At 38.6% G+C, this 27536-nt stretch overlaps 1 protein-coding gene across 1 annotated transcript in view; it reads right to left on the reverse strand.

Annotated features, from left to right (window-relative positions):
- LOC145994698 (cilia- and flagella-associated protein 161-like) overlaps positions 1 to 27536 on the reverse strand; it is a 130593-nt gene that overhangs the window by 55810 nt on the left and 47247 nt on the right. The window contains exons 3-4 of the mRNA XM_083130867.1: positions 15101 to 15327; positions 624 to 708 (exon numbers count right to left, since the gene is read on the reverse strand). Coding sequence (XP_082986993.1) covers positions 624 to 708; positions 15101 to 15327 — 312 coding nt within the window. The remainder of the gene's footprint in view (positions 1 to 623; positions 709 to 15100; positions 15328 to 27536) is intronic.

Below are 27536 nucleotides of genomic sequence, written 5' to 3' on the forward strand. Positions count from 1 at the left end.
CATTAAATTTTCATTCGCAATTGATTGATCGAATAGGGCCATTTTCGGCTGACCGCGACGATGAGAACGAGTGATGGTACGATGAAATTGTTGAAAGGACACTCACAAAGACAACCCATGCTCAGGCAGGGATCGAACCCGGAACACCTGGCGTCGTAGGGAGGTCGGCTGCTATTCGTAAGGTTCGCCTCTAATAGAAAGGTGTACAATTAACATTCCCAAATTTCACATGAAAAACATCAGAAGAAGGTACTTACTTGACAGTTCTCCACACTTCCATTTCGCTTTATTGTACTTCACTGAAAAGGCTGTTTTCGTGATAATATACTCCATTGCTTGAAACACGGAGAGAGATAACAACACGAACACACACATACACAGTCCACACGTGACCAGCTCTCCCCTTGCACTGAATTCTGCGGCGTGAGCGACCAGCCGTTTCGTTCAGGAGACCTCGTCTCCCTCCTCACACTCCTTCCTTTCGTCAGAGACCAGCTTTCCCACAGTTAAAGTAGGCACTCAATTAAACAGTTCCGGTGCACAGGTGTATGTGTGTGTGTGCTTATGGGAGAGAGATGTAGGGGGAAGAAAGAGAGACACAGTGGGGTTATGAGAATACTTACCTCATTTGTCTTTGTCCCGGCCAAGCAAAGCGTGAAGTCTTGTCCGAACTTCAGTGGCTCCCCTTTTCGATCCACACCGTCGGCACTAAAAAAGAAAAAGGGAGAACATGCAGTGAGAGATTAGGCTTCTGTGGGAGTATAATCACATATTAGGAAGCTTAAGGCAGCTACCATTTAATAATAAAAAAAATACAGATCTACCACACCTAGACCAATTACGCTGGCACTTACTTCTTTTAGGTACTCGTGTTGTGCGTATGTAGGTGGCGTTAATAGCATCTTATAAGCTGTCTTGCCTTATACAAGCTGTGTGACTCAAATAATTCCTGAACTAGTAGCCAAAGCAATGTCGTTATTTGAATATGCATAAATGCATATTTTGCCGAATACACGAGTTGATGCTTTTCGTGCTTTTGTTGCTTGATGACGAGAATGCGCTTTTAATCAACGTAGAATATGAAACCATGTAGGTGAAGTGAGTACGGAAACATTTTGATTGCATAAGGCAGATAAACCATGTCAGTTTCATACGACGAAAATCTAACTCTCAAGAATTGAAACAAAGCGTCAAGGAATCTCTGCTTAGTACAATAGAGTAGGCAAATCGTCCATCGCTAATTTCCTTATTTTTTATTCTGCACCTAGGTTATTTTAAGGAATGGAATCATGTTGACACTTAAGCAGGTGTTATTCTTTGCTTACTGGCGTTTTCTATTTCAATTCATCACCTTCATATTGCAGAAAACAGCGTGAATGAACATGGTGGTGGACAATTCGACTTATTACTTTTGTCGTCGGCCATACATTTTCATTCCTTAAAAAAGGAAGAGGCAATTTATCCATTGGCATGTTCATTTACTTTGTTTTAGGTAAAGAAACGTCCAACGGTTGGAAAAAACGCCTATTTTTTTTATTTTTCAATATACCCTCACAATTTTCTAAAGCATCACTAGACAACATTTTGGCGAAGTTTATTTTGAGGGCTGAATTGCAAATTATATTGACTTTTGTTGATTGGCTATTGTCTTCGTGTTATCTAATTGAAACCACACTCAAATGTATCGTTTGTAAAGACCTCATTTTTTAGAAACTTAATAACAACGAAAAACGTTACTCCTACGAATTTGTTTACAATTGGATAAAATGCATTTTCATGCATATTTAGTCGCAAAATGATGCAAGTTTAGTAATTTAGGGATATTTAGTGTCTCTCGCAAATTAAACATACAGGGTGGGCACAAAGTCGCTTTCCCCAATAAATGAAAATCTCAAATACTTGAGGCAAGCTACATTGTGGCAACCCTGTATGTTTGTCACGTATTCTGTAAAGAGCACCCCCAAAAATCGCAAATTTTCTACCGTGAGTTTAATATTCGGCCTAGAACAGGCCCGTACTCAGGGGAGGGGCCAGGGGGGCCATGGCCCCCCCTCGAACCATGAAATATTTAAATATGAACATATAAAAAGATTCGAAGATAACAATTTTGGAAAAAAAAATCAGTTTTGTCCTTGCATAAATGAATACGTTTGTTGTGGAGAGAGGTAGGCTCCAGAGGTCTGCTGTTTGCGCTGAAATATTCGGTAGTTTTAGTTTTATAACATTGATGCAAGGCTACCAGGATGGCGGCGATTAGGGGGCATGGGGGACAGTTGCCCCCACATTTTTCCACTTTTACCCCTGCACAATGCTAAGTCCTGTCTACCAGGACCGATGGAGGCATATAGTGGTTCTGATCCCACTTGAAACTATGTTCAGTGTCGATTAGCCTAAGTGTACCTAAAACAAAAGCCGAAACTCGTCTACCTAGAGAAAGAAAATTGTCCTTGTCCTACGCACGCCCTCTTTTAAAACATCCGGGGTAGTAACCTTAGCAACACACACACAAACCATCACACACTCACACACACACACACCGCTTACCTCTTTAGAATATTCTCTGTCCTTTCTGACTCCCATAGCCTCAACGCCAGATCGCACGAGAAAGATCTCAGAGCTCTCCACCCCCTTCACAACTCAAACTTCTACACAGAATCCTTCACGGTGTCCACTGCCCGTCTGTGGAGCAAAACTGTCCCTCGAAATCAGGAATGCGCCCTCAATAAGAGCAAAGTAAGATATTCCCTACTACCCCATCAATTTAAACCTAATACACAAATACCAACTGCTGAGGACACCGAATAAGTCTGTTTCGATTTTTTGTGTTTACTTCTTTTTTTGTTTTTTGTGTTTCTTTTTCTTTTCCCATTTATGTTTCGAGTTATGTGCCTCGTTTCGATTTACAAACATCTGCCTCACTTTCGTCTCGGTTTCGAATATCAAGTCTTAGTATCGTCTAAAAAAACGATATATGAGCAACATACGCGTATATAGCGTACCACTGCTGAACCTGTCGTTAAGACATACGCCTTTCCTTAAAAACATTTTTTTTTCTATTTGATGTCTCGTCTCGCCGATAGGGACCTGCATTTTATCCTGAATGTATGCAACCAATCTCCAGAAGTTCACAGTTGCCATTAATGAATTAAGCCGTACTCCGTGGCGGAGTGGTGTCGACCTCCGTGGCGGAGTGATGTCGACCTCCGTGGCGATGTGGTTAGCACAGCGCGCTACAACGCTAGGGGTTCTGGGTTCGAGTCCCGGGTAAGGCATGGGTATTTGTGTTCGTCCAGTTGATAAGAAACAAAGAAAATGTAAGAATTGAAAAGTGTAAAAGTGAGAAAAAGAGTGAATGGTGGAGGATACCTCCGTGTAGGGGGTATTTCCTTTTAACAAAAAAAAAAAAAAAAAGAGTGGTTATCAAAGCGCGCTACAACGCCAGAGGTTCTGGGTTCGAGTCCCGGGTAAGGCATGGGTATTTGTGTTCGTCCAGTTGATAAGAAACAAAGAAAATGTAAGAATTGAAAAGTGTAAAAGTCAGAAAAAGAGTGAATGGTGGGAGATACCTCCGTGTAGGGGGCATTTCCTTTTATAAAAAAAAGAGTGGTTAGCAGAGCACGCTACTGTGTCAGGGGTCCTGGGTTCGAATCCTGGCCTGGGCATTGGTGTTCATTTTAGCGTCCGTCCGTCAATTTCATCATTCATCGTCGCGGTTAGCCAGAAGTGGAACAAAAGCGATGACGAGTAACAAAAATCAATTAATTAATGAATTTTCTAATTACGATAGTTGAGTCCGATAATTCGAGGTGGACGGGAGCGAAACCACCTCGAACTGCAAAAATTCGGACTATACGAAATAGTCATAACAGGTGAAAGGAAAAACAATATAACAAAAAATTGCAGTGTGGAAAAATGGGATATAATGTATTGTTATGGATATTGTACTTACATTGCTCAAGCGCTGTTAAGAAACAATAGTTAAACAATATTGAGCTTACACTTTAAAAGAAATGCCTTTAATTAGGTAGATAACTGTTTGGTATTTCATAATAAGACTCATAGTAAAATATTTTGGTTTGGTAAATTTACAAATGTCACATAGTTATCAAAGTTTCGGACAAGAACGTGAATCTAGGAAATCGAAGCCTGATATCTATTTAAAAAGCCGTAATGTTCTCGCTCTCATCTCAGTATAATCCCTAACTGTTGATCATTAAGAAACAAATGACTCAAGAACAAATACGTACTACGTTAATTTTATTTGAGCGGCTCAACACAATGCAAATTTATATTGTTATAATAACAGTTTATTCCAATAAAGTGATCTGTATTGCAATAAAAGTTTATATGTACTGTACACACAAAAGCATAGGAGAGCCAACTAATAATAGCACTTTCATCATTCTAATATTATTGTTTTCCCCATGTTACCTTCACTTGCATAATCGTCTTCTCTCAACATTATGGCATCTACTAGGAGGTCCTATTTGCCCATTCAACGCAGACGCAAGAGTGGTCAGCCCTAAACAGCCCCATTTCAGAAGCAAATCTCTTCTAGGAAGCACAAAGCAGATCTCTCAAGGCCTGCCTCTTCCAGTACGTATTTAATTAGGAAACTACTTGGAAACGAGTCGCCCAGCACATGTTAGGAAGCTGAGGATCCGACCGGCGATGCACCTGTTGTTTTTGCTTGGTGTTCGAGCGGAGAACAACTGCCAGGAAGAATATCTTTTGAAACCACATTCTTGAACATGAACAAGTGGGGCAGGTGCTCAAAACGTAAACTCAAAGCACGCCGTTCTGATATCAAAGCACACAATTCCACTCGAGAGTTAGAAGAAGAAAAAGTTGCCCCACAAGTCGACATCGCTCGCTGCACTTGAGCTAATCTATTTTCCTTTTTAAGCGTAGGTGTAATTCTTTTTATAGAACAGTTACATAGTATGTGCGCGTCATGCTGTATACAAGTCGTGCAATGAGTAACAACATGTATGTATTATTACGTCAGGTACAGAAAGGAGAAATAATTTGTGTACATTACAAACCTTGACTTGTAATGTCAAGCAATTAAGTCGACTCGCGTACATGCTGTATCCAAATATATACCAGTAGCTCTCAGCGTCAGAACATATGAAGAAGTTTGAAGAACATACAGCAATATGTATTTATATTTTTCGACTTTTTATTTTGCTTTTGTTTATCATTGCATTTATAGCTGGAATTCCATTTTAACAATATAAGTATTATTTTCTTTTTAACTTATTCAAATTTCGTATTGATTACATTATGCATGGAAGCTCTTTGAAAGTTTTGATTATTATTTTTTATTTATCGTCGCGCGTTACTCCTCTTAAGTTAAATTCAAAATTCTTTAAAAACCTTATACAGATCGTTTTATTCATGAGAACAGTAAAAATTATTGTCGGTCTGAAAACAAGATGCAAAGATATTCAAATATTCCTTTAAAATTATTATTATAGAGCTATATTACAGAGTAAAGGTGTAAAATTGAGTTTCTCCAAACATTTTTAAAATTTTAGTCGTTCCATTGCAATGGCAAAAGCTACCAATGTGTGAAAATGTGGAAATGGGAAAACCCGTGTAGTCCATTTTAATTGCACTGCTTGTGTAAACACACACGGAGAGCTAGAAAGAGGGAGTTAAAGAGAGAAATAAAGTGATAGAAATGTACAGAAACATAAGAATAAAGGAAGGAGAGAGAGAGAGAGAGAGAGAGAGAGATAAATAAATGAAGAAAGATAAAAGAAAGAGATGAAGAGAGAGAGAGACAAAGTGAAAAAACAGAAAAGAGAAGAGAATTAGAAGGAAAAGAAGGAGAGATAAAGAATAATAGACAAGAAGGGAAAAAAAAGAGGATTAGCAGAGTCCAAACTATTTAATCCAAATTTTCTTGACGACACCATTGAGTGTAATTAATATGAACAACCATTTTGCACGCTTCAAAAAGTTTTGCTTTTCTGTTCTGAAACACACAACGGGTCGATTCATTACTTGTACTTTTAAAGTGAGGAGGTGAGAGGGTGATTACTTTGATTCGCTTTAAAACGAAACAAATGGTGTGGTAACCAAACTGCTGCATTTGGCCGGACATGGCTATAGGCAACTTGGACAACACATTTTATATCTTTAAAAAAAGTTGAGTGAGACATAGAAGATACAGTAACTTGACCAGACAAAAATTTATACATTCCACTGCTCCTGCATGCATAATTTGAAATCTGATATAACTTTTTTGTCCAGAAAGAAAAAAAGGTGCCGACGCACCTATAGGAATGTTGACTGACAACAAACATAATATATAACGGAAGAAGAAGGCAATCTTGGAAAAGCATTTTAACGACGTAGTTCTAGAAAATTTATTGAGATAGTTAGTAGGAAGGACATAAAATATATTCAAGTTACGTTGTTACTTTTTTGCCAGTTTGGTCTGCATGAAATCCAACTTTCGCCAAGAGCCTTGTGAATGGCGTCATTGATCAAATTTTGCGAACACCATTTTAATGGAACTTTTAATGCAGTCATTAGACTATATCATACAAGAAAAAGAATTTGGAAACCTGTGCACGACGAAAAATAATTCTCTAAGGATCGTAACTCATAGTATATTGTAGTGTGCGACTTAAACGTTTTTCTTGAGGGACAGATGTCATACATTAGTGGATTCAGGTGTCAACAAGGAATGCAAATATTTACATGAAATTCCATTCTTGTTTTCGAAGTAGATACATCTGTATTGTTACTATTCACTAAGACTAACAGAGAGTCGCAGTGGTCTATTCGTAAGGGCGTTTGGCTGGCACGCAGCAGACCTGGGTTTGATTCCCGGGATGAGTGATCTCAGATGGGGAAATTTTCGAGCAATGTCCTTTCATGGCGCTGCTCTGTGGTTTACCCAGCTTGGGTACTTGGGGGAAGGGTATGGGGGCAAAGGCGTCCGGAGCGCGGTCCTGACCACATCACCTTCACAAATGGCCGAGATTGTGAATGTGTGCCCTAGCTCCACATCTCCCACGTGCCTTCATGACATGGTGCAGGGGGTAGCAAAACATCAAAATAGCACAAACCACCTCATTTATTTCTTCACACAAAACATATTTCTCATGAATCACTATTCCACTGTTATTCTGTACTGAATTTTCTTGATTTTTGCTACTTTTTAGGAGCAATAATGAAATTAAATTTACTAATTTTAGATATTGCTTTATGTGTTGAGTTTTAAGTACTCTTATATGCACCCAAAGGCTAATCGAGACTGGGCCTAAAGTTTAAAGTGGCCTTTCTTGCTTTTCGTGTACATTTCAACATAACAAGTACGATTAGAAACAACTCTGACGGTGTCTTGGATAATGTTCCAGTGTTGCTGAATGAATATCCGTGTAATTTATAATTTAAAAAAACAAAAACAGAATAGAAACAAGTCAGAGCACGCAACATAAGTTATCCATCCTTTCCCTCGCGCCTTTTATTCGGAACAAAATTATGTGAACTGCTAGAAGTCGATAAAGAATGAAGAAAGTTGCAAAACGCTGGCATGCAACACGAATTTAATTTTTAAATGAATAGCCGAGACTTCTTCCTGACCACACACGAGTTTACGATGCGGCATTGAAATCCGTTATTACAGCACAGATTCATGCCATCAAAGACGTAACGGCAACTGTTAAGCTGCGAAGGCATTAGCAGAATAACATTCTTTCTCTTATGTGCTATCATAATTACCGCATAAGCATGACAATAAGCAAAAACGAGGGGGCAGCATTACGCTGGCCTCTGAGTAGCTATAACTGTACGACACTTCACACGCTTTGGCAGAGGGCAGCAGTGTTGTCAAGGCGAACAAACGCAGGAAGAGAAATCAGTCTTTGTGCCGCCACGATAAAGACATTCGTGTTCCAGCGCACAATGGTGGGAATATGAACTTACCCAGAACCTTTTAGATGGCTATCAATTCATTCAACCTGAGGAATAAAATGGAACACGGCCGTTAGAAGCAAAGAATCATTTTACAACGTCCATGTCCTACATAGCACGGAAGCTTAACAAGGATAATTAACACGGAAATTATCGAAACTTACACGCACGCACGCTTTATGCTGGGATGTGCTCGTCAAATGACGTTAAGAAAGAAAGGGTTCACTGGATGGCGATACTTCAGAAACTGGCAAACGACAATCCGTGCAATGATATACGGTTGGTATGTTGTCATGTGGAAATATATCTTACAGGGGAAACTCGCCTCATTAAATTGTTTTCCCATATCAGCTTAAGGAAAAGAATGACGTCTCTAAAGTGAAACACAGGGAACAGGCAATCTTGGCTTTGAATCAGCAGAGAACGAGAGACAATGAGCGATCGTGAAGTGAGATGGACTTAGTAACTGTCTTCTTGCAAAATATAATATTTCTTCACTCGAACATACTGACTGGTTGCTTGGAAGACATTTGTAACGGAAGTAGAGTGAACAGAGTAGAAGTTACAAATATTTGCGAATTACAAAGTTAGGAACGACATACTTACATGAATTTCAATTTCAAATAGATCCCGTATATATTAGCCTTTTTGTGCTAAACCTTTTCTTTGTATTCTCTGGCAGTCTGGAAAAGGATATTGTTCAAGAGTTCTTTCTTATATTACTTGGACTCCATTTGTTCATTAGGTTGTAAAAATGGCATCCCTTTTCATAATACTTTGTCCTCTCTTTGGGTGAGACAGGTACCCCTGTGCCCCTCTAAACTCGCCAATAGCCACCACTGTGTGTATACATATACATATACTGTATTTCTGGCCTACACTTGAATGGAATAATGCATGACCCCCCAAAGGGAAAAGTTTAATTTGCACACCGTTCTAAAAAAACAAAGTAGCGGAAGAATACAAATGTTCGACGAGAGGAACGAAGTGACAAGATAGAACAAATAGTACTGAGAGACAGGAACGGCGCCACAGGAGGGTTAGGGGGGCTGAAGCCCCCTGTAGCCCCCCTAGATTTTTATAGTACGGTAGATGCATTTCGACCGAAAACTTAAAAAGTAGAACTTTACATTTTCAATTATAAAACGTTCATTGGGGCAAATACAATGTTCAAGGCCATTTACTAGTTCTGTTAGTGCCTGCCCTATGGCGCAGTGGTACCGTCGTTGCCTTGTAATTAAGGGGTCCCGGGTTCGATTCCCGGTGTTTCGGATCGCACTTTAAACTGTAGGTCCAGTCCCGACTAGTCTTACTGTGCATAAAGTGGACTTATAACACCAATTCAATTCAATCAATCTATACTGGTCAAAAAAAGTTTTGCATATAACATTTTTTTTTATTTTCTGCATCACAGAAGCCACACATGTCGATACCTGCGACTAGGGCAATGAAACTACGAAACACAAAACATAGTTAAAGAAAATTCTGAAAGATATAACCAAAGAAACAAAAGAAACAAAGTTTGTTTTCCTAACCAAAGTAAGATGCAACAAAAAGACCACCAATTTCCAAGGTGAGTAAACCTATCAGAAACCCCTTACCGTCTAGTCAGTAACTTGTGTGGCCTCCACGTAGACATTCTCGAACACGACGGGCATGCTGAAAATCAGGTTATCCAATGCATGTTGTGGAAGATTGTCCCATTCCTGAATGGCAGCGTGCATCAGATCACGTAGGGTTTGTGGTGGGTGAGGGCGGTTTGCAATGGCACGTTTCAGAAGGTGCCAGGCATGTTCGATACAATTCATATCTGGGGAGATTGCTGGCCAGTCCATCCGACAGATTGCATGCCTTCGAAGGAAAAGGTCAACTGAACGGGCACGGTGAGGACGGCCATTATCGTCCACCAACGTGAATCCTGCACCAACTTCCCGCGTAAATTCCCTAACGACGGGTCGAAGAACACTGTCCTCGTATGTCTGTATGTGAACTAATGACGCCCGACGACCCAACATGATTCCTGCCCAGAACAGTGCCGAACCACCCTGTTGCTGGAAGCGTTCCACCATGAACGATTAATTGAAACGCTGCTCATTTGCTTGTCATCGGGGTGCAGACTAAACCGTACTTTATCTGTAAACAGTGATTGTGACCACTGTTCCCGGGTCCAGTTTTCATGTTGTCTAGCCCATCTTACGCGTAGTGCACTATGTCGTGCAGTGAGTCGGGGAACTTTCAAAGGTCGACTGGCATCAATCCCTATATCGTGTAGTCGATTTCGCACGTTTGGGTGGACACCATGATCCCTGAGGTCTCACTGAGCTCCTTCTGGAGGTGGGTTGCTGTGGACGTAGGATGTCTGCGCGCAGAAATACTGATATGCCTGTCTTGTGCAGCCGTTGTTTTTGCGGGGTCTTCCTTCTCTGGGCCTATCAGCTATTGACGTCACTTTGATCACAGCCTACCCGATTTGCTACGTCCAGTTGCTTCATATCTTCCTGTAGTAGAGTCACTATTCTGATTCTATCCACTGCCGAAAGTGTGTTTCGTGGCATTTCTAAAATGTACACTCACACCATGACAACCATTACAACCTTCCTTGAGACGTCCAGTACTTTATACTCCACCTTCTCTCGAACTGCGAGACAATCGGTGGGCGAATTACGAGGTTAAAACGTGAAACATGCTTCAAAACCCGACCACAGACATGTACCTGCTCTTTTGTGTGTTGAATTGGCCTTCGGTTGATGTGTGCGCTTCAAAGATATGGAGATTTGTGGCATCAGTGATGCTGAAAATGAAAAACTTGCAATATGCAAAACTTTTTTTGACCAGTATAGTTCGGTTATATCGCAAGGTTACTTTATTACGATGTGTTCTAAAATCAAGGGAGGAGGGGCAGCTGCAGACATGCCTGGATAACAGTGGCCACTGATCATTTGATAATAAGTAATTGGCCAATCATGAGTCGCCAAACTTGCTACGAAATCTGCTGCCTTCCTGCTAGGTGGAAGTATTCAGTGGCTGTGAGATTGTTCTTTGATTGTTGGCATGTACAGCTAATCCTCTATAAACTGTATCACTATATTTCGGAATAGGTCCAACAGGCGTGATAAATTAAATTTTGTAAGTAGGACGACGTTCAGAATCTAAAGAAGCTTTATGTTTCTTTTCTGTTCGTTAGTTCCTCATTCGAGTACCGACAATTACATGAGTATTAGCGAAATTCTCTCATTGGTTCGTTTCATCGTTATATTTATCCTTATCGCTGCAAATATTCGAGAAGGAGAAATACGATGTTGAGGAATCAAAGAGTACACAAACTACCTAATTCTTAAATGATATGGGCTCCCCGATGGCGCAGTGGTAGCGTCGTCGCCTTGTTATCAAGGGGTCCCGGGTTCGATACCCGGTGGAGGCTCATAGTGGTTCGGATCCCACTTTAAACTGTAGGTCCAGTCCTGATTAGCCTTACTGTGCATAAAGTGGACCTAAAACAACAACTCAACAACAACAACTCTTAAATGATATGAAATTGGGCTCTCAGCCCCGAATATAGCGGTAAAACTGCTGCCTTGATATCCAGGGTCCCAGGTTTGATCCCCGGTAGGGGTAACATTTCATTAAGTGCTTCGCATTCCACTAGAAGCTGTAGCTCTCGTCCCAAAAAGCCTCTGTGCATATAGTAGAACTTAATACAAATCCATCAACTAATCATTGCAACAAGGTGCGAAAATCAGCACTCTTGGGCCATTTTATATCTCGCGGTCGTAGTCCTACATGTTAATTTATTATATCATTCGTGAGGTTAGAAAATAATTTGTTCTGTACCGTCACAGTGACGAATTACGGTTCTGTGAAGGAGAATCAATCTTTGAAGCACATCTAAAACTATTGATCCAATTCTGATCAGATGTATTCTGAAATAAAATTATAATCTTCAGCAGTTATTTCACCAATCAAAATGCCCAATGCAAGAGTTGCAAATATATTAATTACTTTTATGTCAATGTACTCCTAGTGGAGCTGAATTTGTAGTGAAAATATGTTTGTTCCTTGAAATTGGCACCTCCTAAGTGGGCGGTATTTCCGCATCCTCCCCATTTTTAGCCATAAGTCCTGAATTCCAGTCGTTGAACAAGAATACGTAAGATATTTCACCATGACAGAGAAAATGGTATCATTAACACACTTTCTATTCCAGGGTGGTGTTGTTTATTTCATGCCTACCTTATTAAGTTAGTGCCGCTTTTCTGAAGCACGAAAAGCTACAAACTTTCGTCTCTCCCTATAACTGTTGTGATTTGGACGTTTAAAGTTATGGCAACCACAAGACAGACAGTAACTAAAAATAAAGACCCTTCGTCAGCTGCCTGCAATGGTTGAAACATTCAAAATTACCTTTTACGAACTTTATAATCTTCGTGTTATTGAAATGTGCATGCACCCATCAAGGACTGCATGCGGCAAATCAAGTGTTACTTTGTAATTGAATTGGTAATGAGAGGTTGGGTGCTGTATCTATTCTGTCCTTTGAGAAAGAGCTTGCAAATCTTTGGATTTAAACAAGGTTGTAGCTGCTCATGAGAACAGATGTATCTTATCGGAGTTTCTTCCTGTGGTTCATTTTCTTATTTTAGCAAAAAAAGTATTCACATTCTTTACATAGAATTAGTGTTACATGTAGTATTTATACGTATTTTTGATTTGTTGTTTTAAGTCCACTTTATGCACAGTAAGGCCAATCGGGACTGGACCTACAGTTTAAAGTGGGATCCGAACCACTTGTGTCTCCACCGGGTATCGAACCCGGGACCCCTTCATTACAAGGCGAAGACGTTACCACTGCGCCATCGGGAGGCCGCTGTACTTATACGTATATCAATACGAGGTGATAATGAGTGTAATTTTTACGGTGTATTTTGTACTGTTCATACGAATAGCAAGTCTGCAATATTATTCCACTCAATAATACCTTAGGAAATGGAAACAATATAATTATTTCATTTTATTTGACATAAAAGATTCGTGCCTAAAAGTACTTTTGTAGCCTATATGATGGAACAAAATGCAACATCTCAGTGATTTATCTGTGCGTCTGACTATAAATTACGTCACTGGTAAAATTATAACATAATAAAGTACTAAGTAAATACATTTTAGCCGGTATTAGTTAGCCCTCCGAAAATTTGACTCCGAAATTTGTACCCCCCCAACCTTATCTCAGGCTGGCGATGTCATTGCAGAGATACTTGCAGAACTCAAGAGGCTGACGTTGAGAATCGTAAATCCTTGTTGCACAATTCTTACGTGCTGCAATAAACGAGTCATTTTGTCCTACTTGCAAAAGCAATTATGAAACCGATGTACTAGAAAAAAAAAAACACTTTTACACTTACGTAAATAAAGTAGTTTTAAAAGTCTCTTCCTAGGTTCGTAAATTATCAAGTAATTACGGTAATAAAAAAAACAGCGTATGTAAGGTTAAGGGTCACGTTTGCCTACCACACAACAGTGTTTAACTTGAAAATAAACTTGAGCTACTATTCACGTTATTAATAATTGGATCCACTTCTCCATATTTGGTCAACTGGTTCAGCTGGGAAAGTGACGTTGCAACCTCAGGTATAATTTAACACAAAGTAGTATGTCCAGTAGATCGCAGACCAACCTGCTTCCCCCTTCCTCCTCGGGAATTTATAATACCCCAAAATTTTAGTGTTGTTCCAACGTCGTGGGGACAATAGGAGAGCAACTGAAAGCGAGCGAAGACTGGCATAGATAGATAAAAACAGCAACGATGGGACTCGAAGCGCTGAGGCGTTGAACACGTATAACATCCCCCCCTGCGGCACGGAGTTTATTGTTTAGCTTCTTACAATGAAAGAAACGCAATAAAAGTTCTTTTCCACCTGGCAAGTTAAGTAGATTGAATTGGTGGGCGATAATCTCATGTCTTTTGCATTAATAATATTGAATATTATCATTAGGGCTGAGCCGATGCCGGTTTGAACCGATACCGATGCCTTTGCCGATGCCGATACTCTTACCGATTCCCACCGATAGCGATACCGATACTTCAAAATTGCAATAATTAAAATTTCTTGAAAATGTTTATAAATATTGGTGAGTTAATTTTCTTCTCCAATTATATGCATCAATTTACCAAAAAATTTGCTTTAGAATATTCAAGAATTGCATCATAATATTGAAAAATATAGTTTTTATTGCAAAATTGGTACAAAATGAAAAGAGAATTTGAATTTTCCATAATTTCCAGGATAATTTGACGTCGGGAAACTGTCGTGCAGCATTTTTGCGGACCCTGTGAAATACCAAAATGCCGGAAAAGTGTCGGCTGGTATCGGTAGATGAATTTCAACCGATACTTTCTGATATCGATACATCGACATCGGCTCAGCCCTAATTATCATGGTATAGATTGTGGACCAACATAAATTCACATACAATGAAAAATGCTTCCGAATAATAAATAGAATTATTCCCCGCCGAAATCCTGTGCACTTATGTACAGATAAGCTAAACGGGACTGAGCCTACGCGCGCTTGAGAACGAGCCAATCGACAGCAACGTTTCATGCAGTAGCGGTATTGACAGGCCGCACAAGCCTGCATTCGATTTTTGAAATTCTCAAGCGACACGTGTCGCTTGTCGCTTCGGTGTGAAATCTCCCTATGATTCCCACACGCATATGAGAAATGCTCCGATCCGAGGTTTACAAATGATGTACACAGTATTAAAATGATTCATTTTCTCTATCATTAAAAAGTGCATCACTTCGTTGTGACAGTTCTTGCCTTTTTGTAGTTTTTGACGATGCACCCATCCATGTTCTCGCGCTACAATATCACCATTCAAATTTATGTTTTCCCTGATCTCCCCCCTCTCAAAAAGTATTCCTCTTGATGAGGAAGAGTGATGATTGAATAAAACTGATGAAGGGACATACACAAAGAGCACCCATGCACAGGCCGGTGTTCGAATCTGGGACCTCTAGCGCCTCTCTGCCACGGAGATTGGCAATAATACCGTATAAGCTTTTGGAATTACTGTTAAATTTACCGAACTGCAAACACTTTTTTCCATAAAATTCAAAATTATATACTTATTAGAGAGAAAATACAAAACGGATTTAAAAAATGATAACCTGTTTAGGATGAAAGTATTCCGTGCACAAGGGTACAGCAGCTGAGATCCTGATAACAAGCATCCATCATCCAAACGCCCCCTGTCGACGTCCACTGGAAACATAGTTGCAGAAAGTGCGACCCCGTATTTCTGCGATTCGCCGCTTGGTGCTGCTGGCGCGTCGGGCGCAAGGAGCTGCAAAGTTGTTCCGAATCTCACTTTGTCGTCTGCGGGACCTAGTGACATCTGTTGGCAAAGAAACAAACTATGTTAAAATCTGAGTTGTAAAACTAATACGTAGCACCTGCAGTGGAATACCAGATCACTATGAGCAGAAAGTAAGACACACAATTTCGAAGTATTAAGTCAAAAGCAGGAGACAATGATTCGCAACCTTGTTGGAGGACGGCAAAATTAAAAGGGCTCCCAGATGAGGCCTTGCAAGGGGTCCAGTTGCCCCAAATCGGGCACTTGCCCGAGGCCCTACGCTTCAGGGGGCCCCGCGGCCAGATAAAAATAATTGTGTGCGGTTAATATGAGTACGTTGGTGATTCCAATTAAGCAACTCATATGAATTTTCCTTATTTCATGGATAGTTTTGACGTCCTTAAAAATATTCAAAATTACTGAACAAACTCAAAGTAATACATCAAGATGATATTCAAATATCCAATAAAAATAGTTGACATGCACTCTTCGTGTAACTATAGGTTGAAATCATGAAGTGAAAATATTATTTTATATGAAACAGGTTAAATAAATTACCTACAGCGTCAAAATTCAATGTAAACAAAAGAAGAGAGAATTACCATAGAGAGTGTTATTGGATAGGATTAAAAATTGCCACCATGATATGTAAGATAATAGTTTGATATTGAACACCTCATTTTCGTAATTAAATATAATTTATATAATTCTTGATTTTCACCTTCAATATTTTATTGTTATTGCTCTTAGGTAAAACGTTAAATCTATGAATTAATTCTTTTTTAATTGAATTGAACTGATGTTTTAAGTCCACTTTATGCACAGATGTGCTAATAGGGACTGGACCTACAGTTTAAAGTGGGACCCGAACCACTATGCAATGTGACTCCACCGGGTATCTAATCCGATTATTTTTTCTTATTTTAATAATGTTTATATTGTGATTTTTATGTAGGATACCTGTATATCAGAGTAAGGAACAAAAAGCTCTGAAACAATTTGGTTCTAGGCACCGCGTATATTGCATGATCCAGGCCCCGTACCCACCTAGGGCAGGTCGAGGGTTCGATCTCCCGTGGAGGCACATTGCACACTGGTTCGGATCCCACTTTAAACTGTAGATCCAGTCCCGATTAGCCTATATGAGTATAAAGTGCGACTGGAGACTATCTAAGACGGCAAAAACTTGACCACGACAGATTAATGTAATTTTAATGACTCAGATTTTACAAATATATTTCTAGTCCACTCAACTCCAATGCATAATCATTATCTGCGTTTATGCACGATAAAATATTCAAATTCAAATAAAAAAAACGTTTTGGTCCAGTTTTTGTAATTAACAGGCAGACTGTTAAATTTTAACTTTAGAATACTGTAGAATATAAAGGAACTTATAGTAAGATAACTGTAGAAATGAAGTGCTACCGAAAGATAGTGGGAAAAACAAGAAGAGACAGAGTAAGAAATAAAAGGGTTAGGAAAGAGCTGGAGCAAACATCAATTGTAAACCAACTCATGAAAAGACAAATGAAATGGTTTGGCCACGTGACCAGAATGGAGGAGGAAAGGAAACCCAAGCAGATCTTGGAGGCAAGACCAGAAGGAAGAAGGCCCAGGGGCACACCAAGGAAGTCATACGATTGATTGATTGATTGAGTGGTGTTTTAAGTCCACTTTATGCACAATAAGGCTAATTTGGGACTGGACCACCATGTGCCTCCGCCGGGTATCGAACCCGAGACCCCTTAAATTGAAAATAGAGGTAAAACTTATTACTCCCTCTGTCCCATAATTATTGTCCGGTACACCTTTGTTTGTTGTCTCATAATTACCTGATATTCAAACTGAGACATTGGTGTATACAGAAGAAGAACATGAAACAAGGGAATGAGTCATACAACTTCACTACTCAAGGATCAGTACAAATTGTGCTTTCCATCTGCCTCTTCGTCTGTCATTCCTGTACTACCATTTTGGCATACCGGACTATAATTATGGGACAGAGGGAGTACATGAAATGGATTCTATTAAACAAAATTATAATTAGAAATAATATCACGCTACCACTGTGCCATCGGGAAGTTATACGAGGACATGGCGGAAGAAGTAGGAAGAAAAAGAGGGAAGACATTCCAAGAAATAAAGAAGATGGACAAGAACAGAGGAGAATGAAAACAGTGGGTCAGGGCATCCCGGACGCTGTAATGGCATAAGGGGTAGAGAAAGAAGAAGAAGAATATTGTAAATTTTGTTGTAAGTTCCAACAGTCTGGACTTAAAACAGATAGAAAGACAAGGCAAAATATATGGCTAGATAATAATTATATATATTTAAGTAAAATAAAACGTATAAGGGAAAGACGGATATCTCCTATAACGGCTGGAGGTTCGACGTTTATTTACACGCCACCCTATTACTGGTTGAAGATCTCCACACCTCTTGGTAGGATTGTGGGAGGGATACTGGCAGTCGGGAGATAGGCCAAGGCCCTTCCAGGGCTGTAGGACCACGGGTTATGTTATTATTATAATAACTGATATTGGTTGGTTCCTTATTCCAGTAGCGGCTTCTGCCTATTCGCACATTCGCACGTGCACACCCAAATAAATCTGTAATGCAAATCATTATTATTATAGTTATTTATTGAACTCTATCTCCTTCGAAACATCAAGTGTTCCCACGCCGGTCCACCAAGAGAGATGGTGAAGAAGTCTGCGATCCGTGATATCAACCCGCGTAGACCAGGCCGCGATCGGGGCTGGAACACAATGGTAGTTTCTAGGGGTGTTCGGGATCCCAAAAAGTCGGGACCGGGATCGGGAAAAAATTTCCCGTCCCGATACCGACTTCGGGAAATGACCTCTCGACTTTTCGGGATCCCGAGCAGTCGGGAAATACCGAATGATCATTTTAAAAAGTTGTTAATTCTCGACGTTTTCTGCATTGTAAGTGTCTGGAAATCATCGGAAATAGTTAGTTTTTATTCTAGAAATGCAAAAACAATCACTTAACGTTAAAATGACGTGTAGAATTCGAGATTTCCAGAGCTTCGGGAAATTTCGAACATTTCCCGACCCAAAATATTCTGTCCCGCACACCCCTAGTAGTTTCGCTCGCTATGACGCTGTTGCAGCAGTCGCGTAGAGGACGCTGATTGGGTGTTTTGGCTTGAGCGCCGTGTGAGTTGAGGTTGCATCATTTAGGAAGGCTGTGAACGCAGCGATCTGTGTGCGAGCGAATGTAGTGTTGCAAACCCATTTCATTGGAGATCGTGTGACGCAGTCGATGCAACCCATACATCATCGCAAATTGAGGGATTTTTTTTTATGAAAGGAAAATTTCGATGGTATATTGTCCCGAGCATAACAGGGGAAGAAAAGGAGGAGAAGGCAACTGAAACCAAAACGAAAACGAGTGTTTTAAGCATGCCTTTGCTTCATGCATCTTGGTCAGAATAAACGACCTTTGTGGCGCAGTAGCTGAATTATCAAAACGCGGGGAGGAGGCGTGCATCAAATAGTCAGCTGTTTTGCATTGTGTGGCTGTTACTGCGTTACAAAATTATTTAACGCTGTCAAAAGGTCGTCCCTGTTTCAGTGCAAAGTGTTTGATTTCATGATGAATAGGGAAACTGTACATAGCGAAAGCGGACTTAACGTTATTGAATTTTTGGAGGGAAGTTAGTTACAAAGCCTATAGCAACTGCAGTAATATATTGATACGGCGGAAGAGAAGAAAAATTCTTAAGTACGATTACGAAGCAGGGCAGTGTGAACTTAGTGAGTATTGTTATTTGCTTTAACATTAATTATTCTCTTGATTTCGCTTGATTTGATCAGTCTGTCAATAGAAATAAACAACAGCTAGATAGATTTCAACTGATTTCCTCCATGTGGTAGTTGGATCGGCTTCTTTGGTGTACGCCAATGTTATTATTCTCCTTGTTCATTAATATCAGCAGAGCCGGGGAGAAAGTTTTTACGAAATATTTTGCAAATCGACAATAGTATTGATATCGTAGATCGGAATTTCTATGTTTTGAGTGATTTTGTCAGGTTATCGAATGCTGAATTACATATTGCACAATAACATCGCTCTTCTCGTGATTGGCTGCATAATTTCCGAAATATTTGAAATTTGTAAAAAAATTCGTGTGAAAAAAATCATGAAATACGTATAACTCTGTCATAGCCCCATTTTCAGTGAAAGGTGATCAAAACTTGGGTTCCCAATATATTAAGCTTCATTATGTACGAAAAAACGGGTGTGAGTATTGCACAGGGGTGGTATAACACTTCTGGACGATAGACTGAAGTGCACACCCATAGAGCCAGACCACGAGCCGCCACTGCCTTATTCTCTAATAATTGATTATTTCTAGAAGGATGAGAAAAGTTACGTAATCAGCGGAAGGGGATGTGTGCTTGTTGGTGACTGTGAAATAAGCATGACTGTCTCGTCATCCGAGCGAAATAGTCCCTATTTCAACCTTCACACAGGTGCCATATTGCATTTTATGGGATTCCTGGACTAGGCAATGCGATTGTGAAACCAGTTTAACTACTAGTCAAAATAGATTTCCCTTTGAGGAACTCTTAGTGCTATCCAGTCATATGTACTGTTTTATTTCGGGGAGGAGTGCGCCTATGAGTGTTAGAAATCCATGCATTTCACCATTAAATCGAAGTTGTGACAAGGGAATAGAGACATTGGAAATATGAGTGCGGTGTATTACTATCTGATTACTATCTTTTACGAAACGGATAGGTTGAGTGGCACTCGAATTGCAGATTAAAGCGGGATCCGAGCCGTTGTGTAGTCACCAGCAAAAATGGAACACCTGCATCCAGAGATACTCGCTTCTTTGCTAGGCGTTATGTAGGTTGCCAACTGTGCCCGATTTGCTATACAGTTCGGTCATCGCCGCAAAGTTAGGTAACACATAACACTCCACGCAGGAAATCGAGTATTTGAAGGGTCATTTCTAGGGCTTGGAAGTTGAGGAAAAATCCTTTTTTTTCCTAGTGTCCGAAGACGAGGCCCAACATAATATATGTTCATTTTGGGTCATTGTAGGCCAGAAAAAGGTGGGGTTTATTTTTTGCCTTTTTCGGCGTTTTTTGGCTTATTGGTACTTTTTTAGCCTCTTTTTAGGTCTTAACGGCTTTTTTTGCAACTTCACCTTTCGACTACGTTTTTACTGCCCATTCTCAATTCGAATCATCATCAGTTCATCACCTCTTAAACATCCTTTCCGTAGTAAAGAAATAAAAAAATAATAATAAATATATTTGTACCATCCCTGAAACGAGAGAAATACATTTTTGGGCGACTGAAATAGGATCCGAAGTCCTATTTCTGTAACCCTAGTGTGGTTAGGCCAAATATGATTCTTCAAATATGATTTTTCAAATTATGTTAATCTAAAAAATATATAATGTCTGAAAGAAGATGCATTTCATTCATATAGTTTTTTTTTGCATTGTGTATTCCATACCACCAGAATTTTTTAATTTTTTTATTCATTAAATATGTAATTAAAACTCAAGTCATTAATTAATTTGGATCACATTTATACGTCCTTTTTTCCCCTTTTTAGGTCCTTTTTTGGTATTTTTAGGTATTTTTATAGGTCTTCAACTTCCAAGCCCTAGTCATCGCAATATAGAGATAGAGAAAAGAGGAAAGGAAGAAAAGAATAAAAACTAGAGAGAGATATACGAAGAGAAATACAAGTAACCGGTGAAAGAGAGATCAACAGAAAGAAAAAATAATATATAAAATAACCTATAGGTGTTAGATAGGGAGAGAAGTATAGAAGGAAAATAAGTAATAGAGAGAGAGAGAGAGAGAGAGAGAGAAACTAATAGAAACGAAGTTAAAGCGGGAGAGATGGAAAGAAAAAGTGAAGAAATAGAAGCATAAAAGAACAAGAGAAAAATAAATAAAAGAAACAAGAGAACAAGAGAGAAAAGTAGGAAGAGAAAGAGAAAGAAGAGAAGTGTGTGTGGGAAAGAGAGAGAAGAAAAAGAAGTGAGTGAGAGAGAGAGAGAGAGACAGAAGCTCAAGAGAGAAAAAACCAAAAGCTTTTCCCTATCCGTACCAATTATGCGCAAGTGGATTCAATTAAATGTGAGTGATATGTTTCATCTGGGGGATGTCATTTATTATACTTTAAGGTCCCTCTTGTTTCATACGCGAACTCGTTTCTTCCTCGCGAAGGGTCTTAGTGTGGATAATTTGCTTGATTTCTCGTTGTTGGGTCTCAAACCTTTAACGTTACTATGCTTTGTTTTGATTGGCAAGAACCAGTTTTGATTGATGCTATAGTTTATGTGTCTTTACTGAGCGAGAGGGTAGGGGCAAGGACAGTTTACTTTTTACTTACTGCAATTAGAAAGAATCGTATTTAAAATGGAATTCAGGCAGATGATATTGGGTCAAATCCACTGGTAGACAACACTTAGCATTAAGAGACCATAGTGCGGGGACACCTCATGCCCCCAACCCCTAATCATCGCCACTGTCAATACATTGAACTAATATGATACGGTAAAATACGGTTATAAACCGGTCACTTTGCCTTAGAGTCCATTGCAGAATTTTTCGTAGATACCTCGTGCTAACGTGTTAAATTTCATCATTTCCTCTACATACAGACGTGCACCTGTAGCACAGGTGTTGCCCCTGATGCAGTAAAAGGAGAACATATGCGTAGCTGATTGAAGCTGTAAACTCCATTTCAAATTACGCTCGGCCATAATGAAATTTCGAAGAATATCGAGCATCCTAATGTATTGCAGCCACAGAATAGCAATATCCTGTTATCTTTCAGAGCTGAACCAAATGTAGATAAAGATTTTTTAGCACCTCAGAGCTTGAACTTACGTATATGAGCGTCTACTTCTGAATTGAGGAGGACAACGATTATTGAACGTATCTCAGAAATATGTTCATTTGCGATATGCAATTTGCTTGTTCGAGTAGCGTGAAAAGAGTGCTGCAAAAACTATGAAATGGCCCCTTGTGCCTCTGGCTACGGCTTTTACGGATTGATTTGATTTGTTCTAGTTTATATTTCGTCGCTTATATCATCACTCATCCTCATTGTGGCAATTAAACATACTTGACAGAAAAGTAACGTAAAATAGTCTAATTCAATCAACCCCACAGCATTTTGGATCTTTTCTTTGCTCCATATATTTTTGGACCCCCCCCCCTCAAGTACGTTTTTGTGCGGAACCCCGGAGCCGCCTGATAATGAAAATGTACTTGTTTATAACTGAGAGTTATGTATTTCCGCCGAAATTATTAGAAGTACGTACCAAAGAAGATTTATGTGCACGCTCTATTACCAGAGCGTATTCTATACGCTCTGCTATTACTGATGCATAAAATATTAACCAGAAATTTTGCTTTCATCAACTGGATCTAACATTATTTTTTGTTGTTCAACAAATATTAAATTTTTCGTCTATTTTACATTAATTTTCTCACTTGTACTGTTTATACAAATTTTGGCGGTAAGTTAGATAATGAATACGTTCTGTTATACGTGTATCTCTATTCTTTTACAGTCTTTTTACCTTTTCACATAATAATAATAAAGTATGAATTAATTTACGCATTATGAATAGACCTATAAATTACATTAACGTATTAATTTAAACATTTCTATTATTGTTATTATATTGTTATCGTCATATTATTATTATTATTATTATTATTATTATTAATACACTTTGTTCAGACCCACCCACACACACACAAAAATATATTTCTAAATGCGTACCTGGCCCTTCCCTAAAAAAATCCTGGTCTCGTGCTGTATATTCATATACGCGTATTAATGATGCACCTCGCCCTATTTTCCGTTTTCAAGGAGGCAACCGCTGTTCTTAGGGTGCAGCCCATTCCCCCTCCCCTTCCATAGCAGGGCCAATAGATAGGGTGTGTCTTGAATGTCATCAATAGTTCCAAATTCTGCATGAACATAAGTTACACCTGTGCTGTCAGAAGGATTGCAAAACAGACTCTTCAGCAGCTTGTAATAGTGGTTCCTGTTGTTCTATTTATCAGCGGCGTCCTAACGTAATTATCAACAAACCCTGAAGAACACAAATTGAATGTTGCAAAACAGAAGACAAGCACATATTTAAAAAGTCCTCGTGGACTAAACATTTGCTTTATAGAGTAGACGAGAGACAGTAGGCTTACATGGTAGACGCAGAACGAACTTGCTACATTAGTTAGAAGTCAAAATGTCTTCCGAAGAATGTTAAGTGTAATTGTATTGTCTTAGAGAACATCAGTGCATCCAATATTTTGCAGCGGTCTTACCTTGTTAAGGTCATTCCATCTTGTTTAGATGTATGGAGCAGGGATGTGCAACAAAGCGTAAACAACATTAGTCTATATTCTACGTATAGACAGAGTCAGATTTAAAATGTTACCGCCCTAGGCCGGTGTAAAAATGGCTATCTTGGCCAACTCTTTCTGTGCAGGTGTTCTAGAGTGCAACTATTTTGGATTATAAAGAATAAAACTCAATCTTTTCCATCTATCTACAATTACTTGTAGATCAAAATGCACACAGTCAACAAAATATTTTATAACAAATTCTATAAATGCAAGAATTGTCCTGAGTTTCAGTTGTTGAAAGAGTGTGATAAGTACCTTATGTTTTTCTTGAGAACTGCGAACAATTTTACACCATATATCAAGCAAAATGTAGGAAATATTCTCGTCATTTTAGAACCTTTGTTTCAGCATTGCCACGTACTTCACTGTTAAAAGTTGATTGACGAAATGAAGTCAATATCCGCTGCCATGCAACTACCGAAAAAAATTACCATGACTGTTCTTAAAGTAATAACTGCAATTACATCGTTAACATAATCTATTCATTTTACTTATTTAGCTTGTAAAATATATTTATGGTGTACGCAACTGTAAGTTATTATCTATTAATATGGACGTTTATACTGCTGTGAACAACATTGATACCTTATTACAGCAGTTTTACATATAACACATGACATACAATTGCAAGTTGCAAAGATACAAGATATTTCATAAACATGCACTTTCAGACGATTAAAATAGTTAACAGCTGAACCTAAACTAACATAAGCATAATAAAATACTATTAAATATAAACATTGACACCTTTTAAAAGAGATACACAAGCGAAAAAATTACTTAGAGACATTTTTCATTTGGTTGATCTTTATGAGTGATATTAGGATAATATAATAATTATTAAATATTTAACCTTCTTGTATATGTATTGTAAATCTTAATAAGAAAATGTAGAAACATGTTGTTTTTGATCTAACCATTATCTACCTTTACTATGTATGATAAAATATTCAAATTTACATAAAAACGATGCCGGTCCCCGTAGTGGAGTGGTTATCACAGCTCGCTACGACGCCAGGGGTCCCGGATTCGAATCCTGGGTTGGGCATGGATGTTTGTGAGTGTCCATTCATCAATTTCATCATATCCTCACTCATCCACGTCTTCGCAAATTAGCCAAAAGTGGCACAAGAAGCACAGTAAAATAAACCAAATCAATTACACAAAAACGGTTGTGTCCCGTTTTTCATAAATTAACAGGCAGATTGTTAAATTTTAACGGCAGAATATCGTAAAATTTACGGTAGCCTCTAATAGTGTTGTTTACATTTTATTTTTTCCCAAATCGAGAATTTCCTTTTTGTAAATAAGTGTGTTTTGAGCTGGAAACGATGCAACATGACTTAAAAAATGATACTTTTCCTTCGAAAAACAGAGTAAATCAAATTTTAGCGTAGTTTAAAATATCTACATAGACTATGCACACTTTAAACCAATGTATTACGTACTCTACTTCTGTCTACGGCACATCATTGGTAAGGAGGGAGAATGGATGAAATACTATGTGGTCATGGCTGTTAATTGTGTTACAATTTGACTATAAAATCATAACCAATTGGTGAAAATTGACTTTCATTATCTGAAAATATACTGTTGTGTAGTATTTCATAATAGCTAGAACAAAAGGTAAAATTAAGGCAAAATTGAACCATTCCTTTGTGTCACCAAGACACTGATTTCACTGTTCAAGACTGAATAGAAAAGAAGCGCTGCAAAACATCACTCTGAAACAATATTTTAATTATTCTACCTTTTTCAATAATACTAAAGTAATTGTTGTCATGGCTTTGCCATTGTCAAATAAGAAGAAACCGTAAATGGACTTTAAAAGAAAATCAATAAGTACTGTCAGAAATGAACATCATGTTCGTAATAAGCAGTGAAATGATATCAAACATTTAGGAACAAAGGAAAGGAATAACTTTGATATGACACCGAGATCTCCAGGAATATGAGTATAAATTGGTCTAGAATGAACGAACCGTTCAAAGTGTCCTATAAGTAGAACCGGATTCCTAGGGTATAAACTGGACAAATAGGCTGAAGAAAAGGCACTAAAAGTTTGGCAAATAAGCATGATAATAGGCACTGAAATTATAATGGTATATTATAATCAGCACTCACTTGTACGAGTAATATTGTGAATAATAAAGGGCCCCAAATTTAAATTTTCTCGCCCAAAAAGTAATACTCACATAACATTAACGGCTTTAATAATGCACGCATGGGGTGCGTTATTATTAATAATTCTTTTCATTAACTGAAACAATGTGTAGGCCTATATACGTATAATAATCATTCATTTTCAAAGCAGAAAAATCTTAAAAATTATTTGTTCAAACTTCAAATAAGAGGAAAGTTATAGGGCAACTCAACAACAAATTTTAAGTTTTTTTTTTTGTAAGTTCACTTTATGTACAGATAGGCTAATCGGGGCTGAACCGCTATGGCTTCCACCGGGATGGAACCCAGGATCTTTGGATTACAAGGCACCGACGTTAACGCTACGCCATCGAGGAGGCTCTTTACGAAGTTTTATTATATTGTAGATTCTGAAAACTCTAGTGCAATAAAATGAAGGGGGAATAATTTGTATTTATATGTTCGTGTTTTTGGATCGCTTTTTTACACTTTTGGTTAATCGCGACGATAAGAATGATAAGATTCAATTGATGACGGGGCATTCGCAAACCAGACTCCTAGGCAGAGAATCGACCCTAAAACCTTCGGTATCGAGATTTTGGGTTAATAGTTCAACGCACTCGGTCACAAGTCAAACAAACGGTGATGGACGAACTTCCTCTCGAACTTCGAGAGAATGTTTTTTTTTCTAGTCAGGGTTGTCGTTCTTATTGCAAATAATAGTCGTAAAAGGTGGGGGCTACAACCTCCACATGCTCCCTTAATCCGTTTGAGGGGAAACCGAAACAAACGAGAAAAAACAACTTTTCACAGTCAGAACATTATTTTGTCTCCCTTTTAAAATATGTTAGGTCCATTTGAATTTATGTACAATGAATGTAGTAGCCTGAAACGAACTTCTGTACTGAAACCCTTCGAATCCGATCATGGGAAGAAAATAGGCATTTAAGATAAAATTAATAACGAGAAATATTCCGCACAGTTGTCATAAAAAAAGGAAATGACCACAGGAAGCGAGAAACATATACCACGAGATAAAATGTACGTGTAACCTTCACCAATCAATAAAACCAAAAAAGATGATGAAGAGAATCATCCCAAACTGTTCAAGTTGATTATTTGCAAGGAGGGAGGAAGAAGAACATCCCAAACTATTCAAGTTTATTATTTGCAATGGATGAGTAAGAGAAACATCCCAAATTGTTCAAGTTGATTATTGGCATCAGCGACGAAGAGAAGCTTTCCAAACTGTCATGTTAATTATTTGCAACGGATGACGGGGGGAAACATCCCGAACTATTTAAGTAAATTATTTGCATGGATCAGAAGCAGAAGTATCCCAAACTGCAAGTTAGCTCTTACTAACGGATAACGAAGACAAATGTGTATCTAAATCTGTTGAAACTGATGAAGTGAATTATTTGTAACGGTTCCATGGAGGAAAAGTTCTAACTCTTTGTCCGTATTATTCACAATGTACATTGAAGAAATGAAAGTCAAGACTGCAAGCACTCATTAGGAAGAATAAATCATTTTGAACGTAAATTATGATGATTTTTATATATTAAGTATTTTAAAGCTTTGTCATGTTAATTTTTATTTTAGATGTCTTTTGGAAACAAATTATTGCTTTGAAGTACAGAAGATTACAAGTCCTTTTATTTTCCCTAAATTTTCAGTTT

The sequence above is a fragment of the Lepisma saccharinum genome, chromosome 11 (assembly GCF_977018435.1).
Source record: "Lepisma saccharinum chromosome 11, izLepSacc3.1, whole genome shotgun sequence".
Classification (NCBI taxonomy): domain Eukaryota; kingdom Metazoa; phylum Arthropoda; class Insecta; order Zygentoma; family Lepismatidae; genus Lepisma; species Lepisma saccharinum.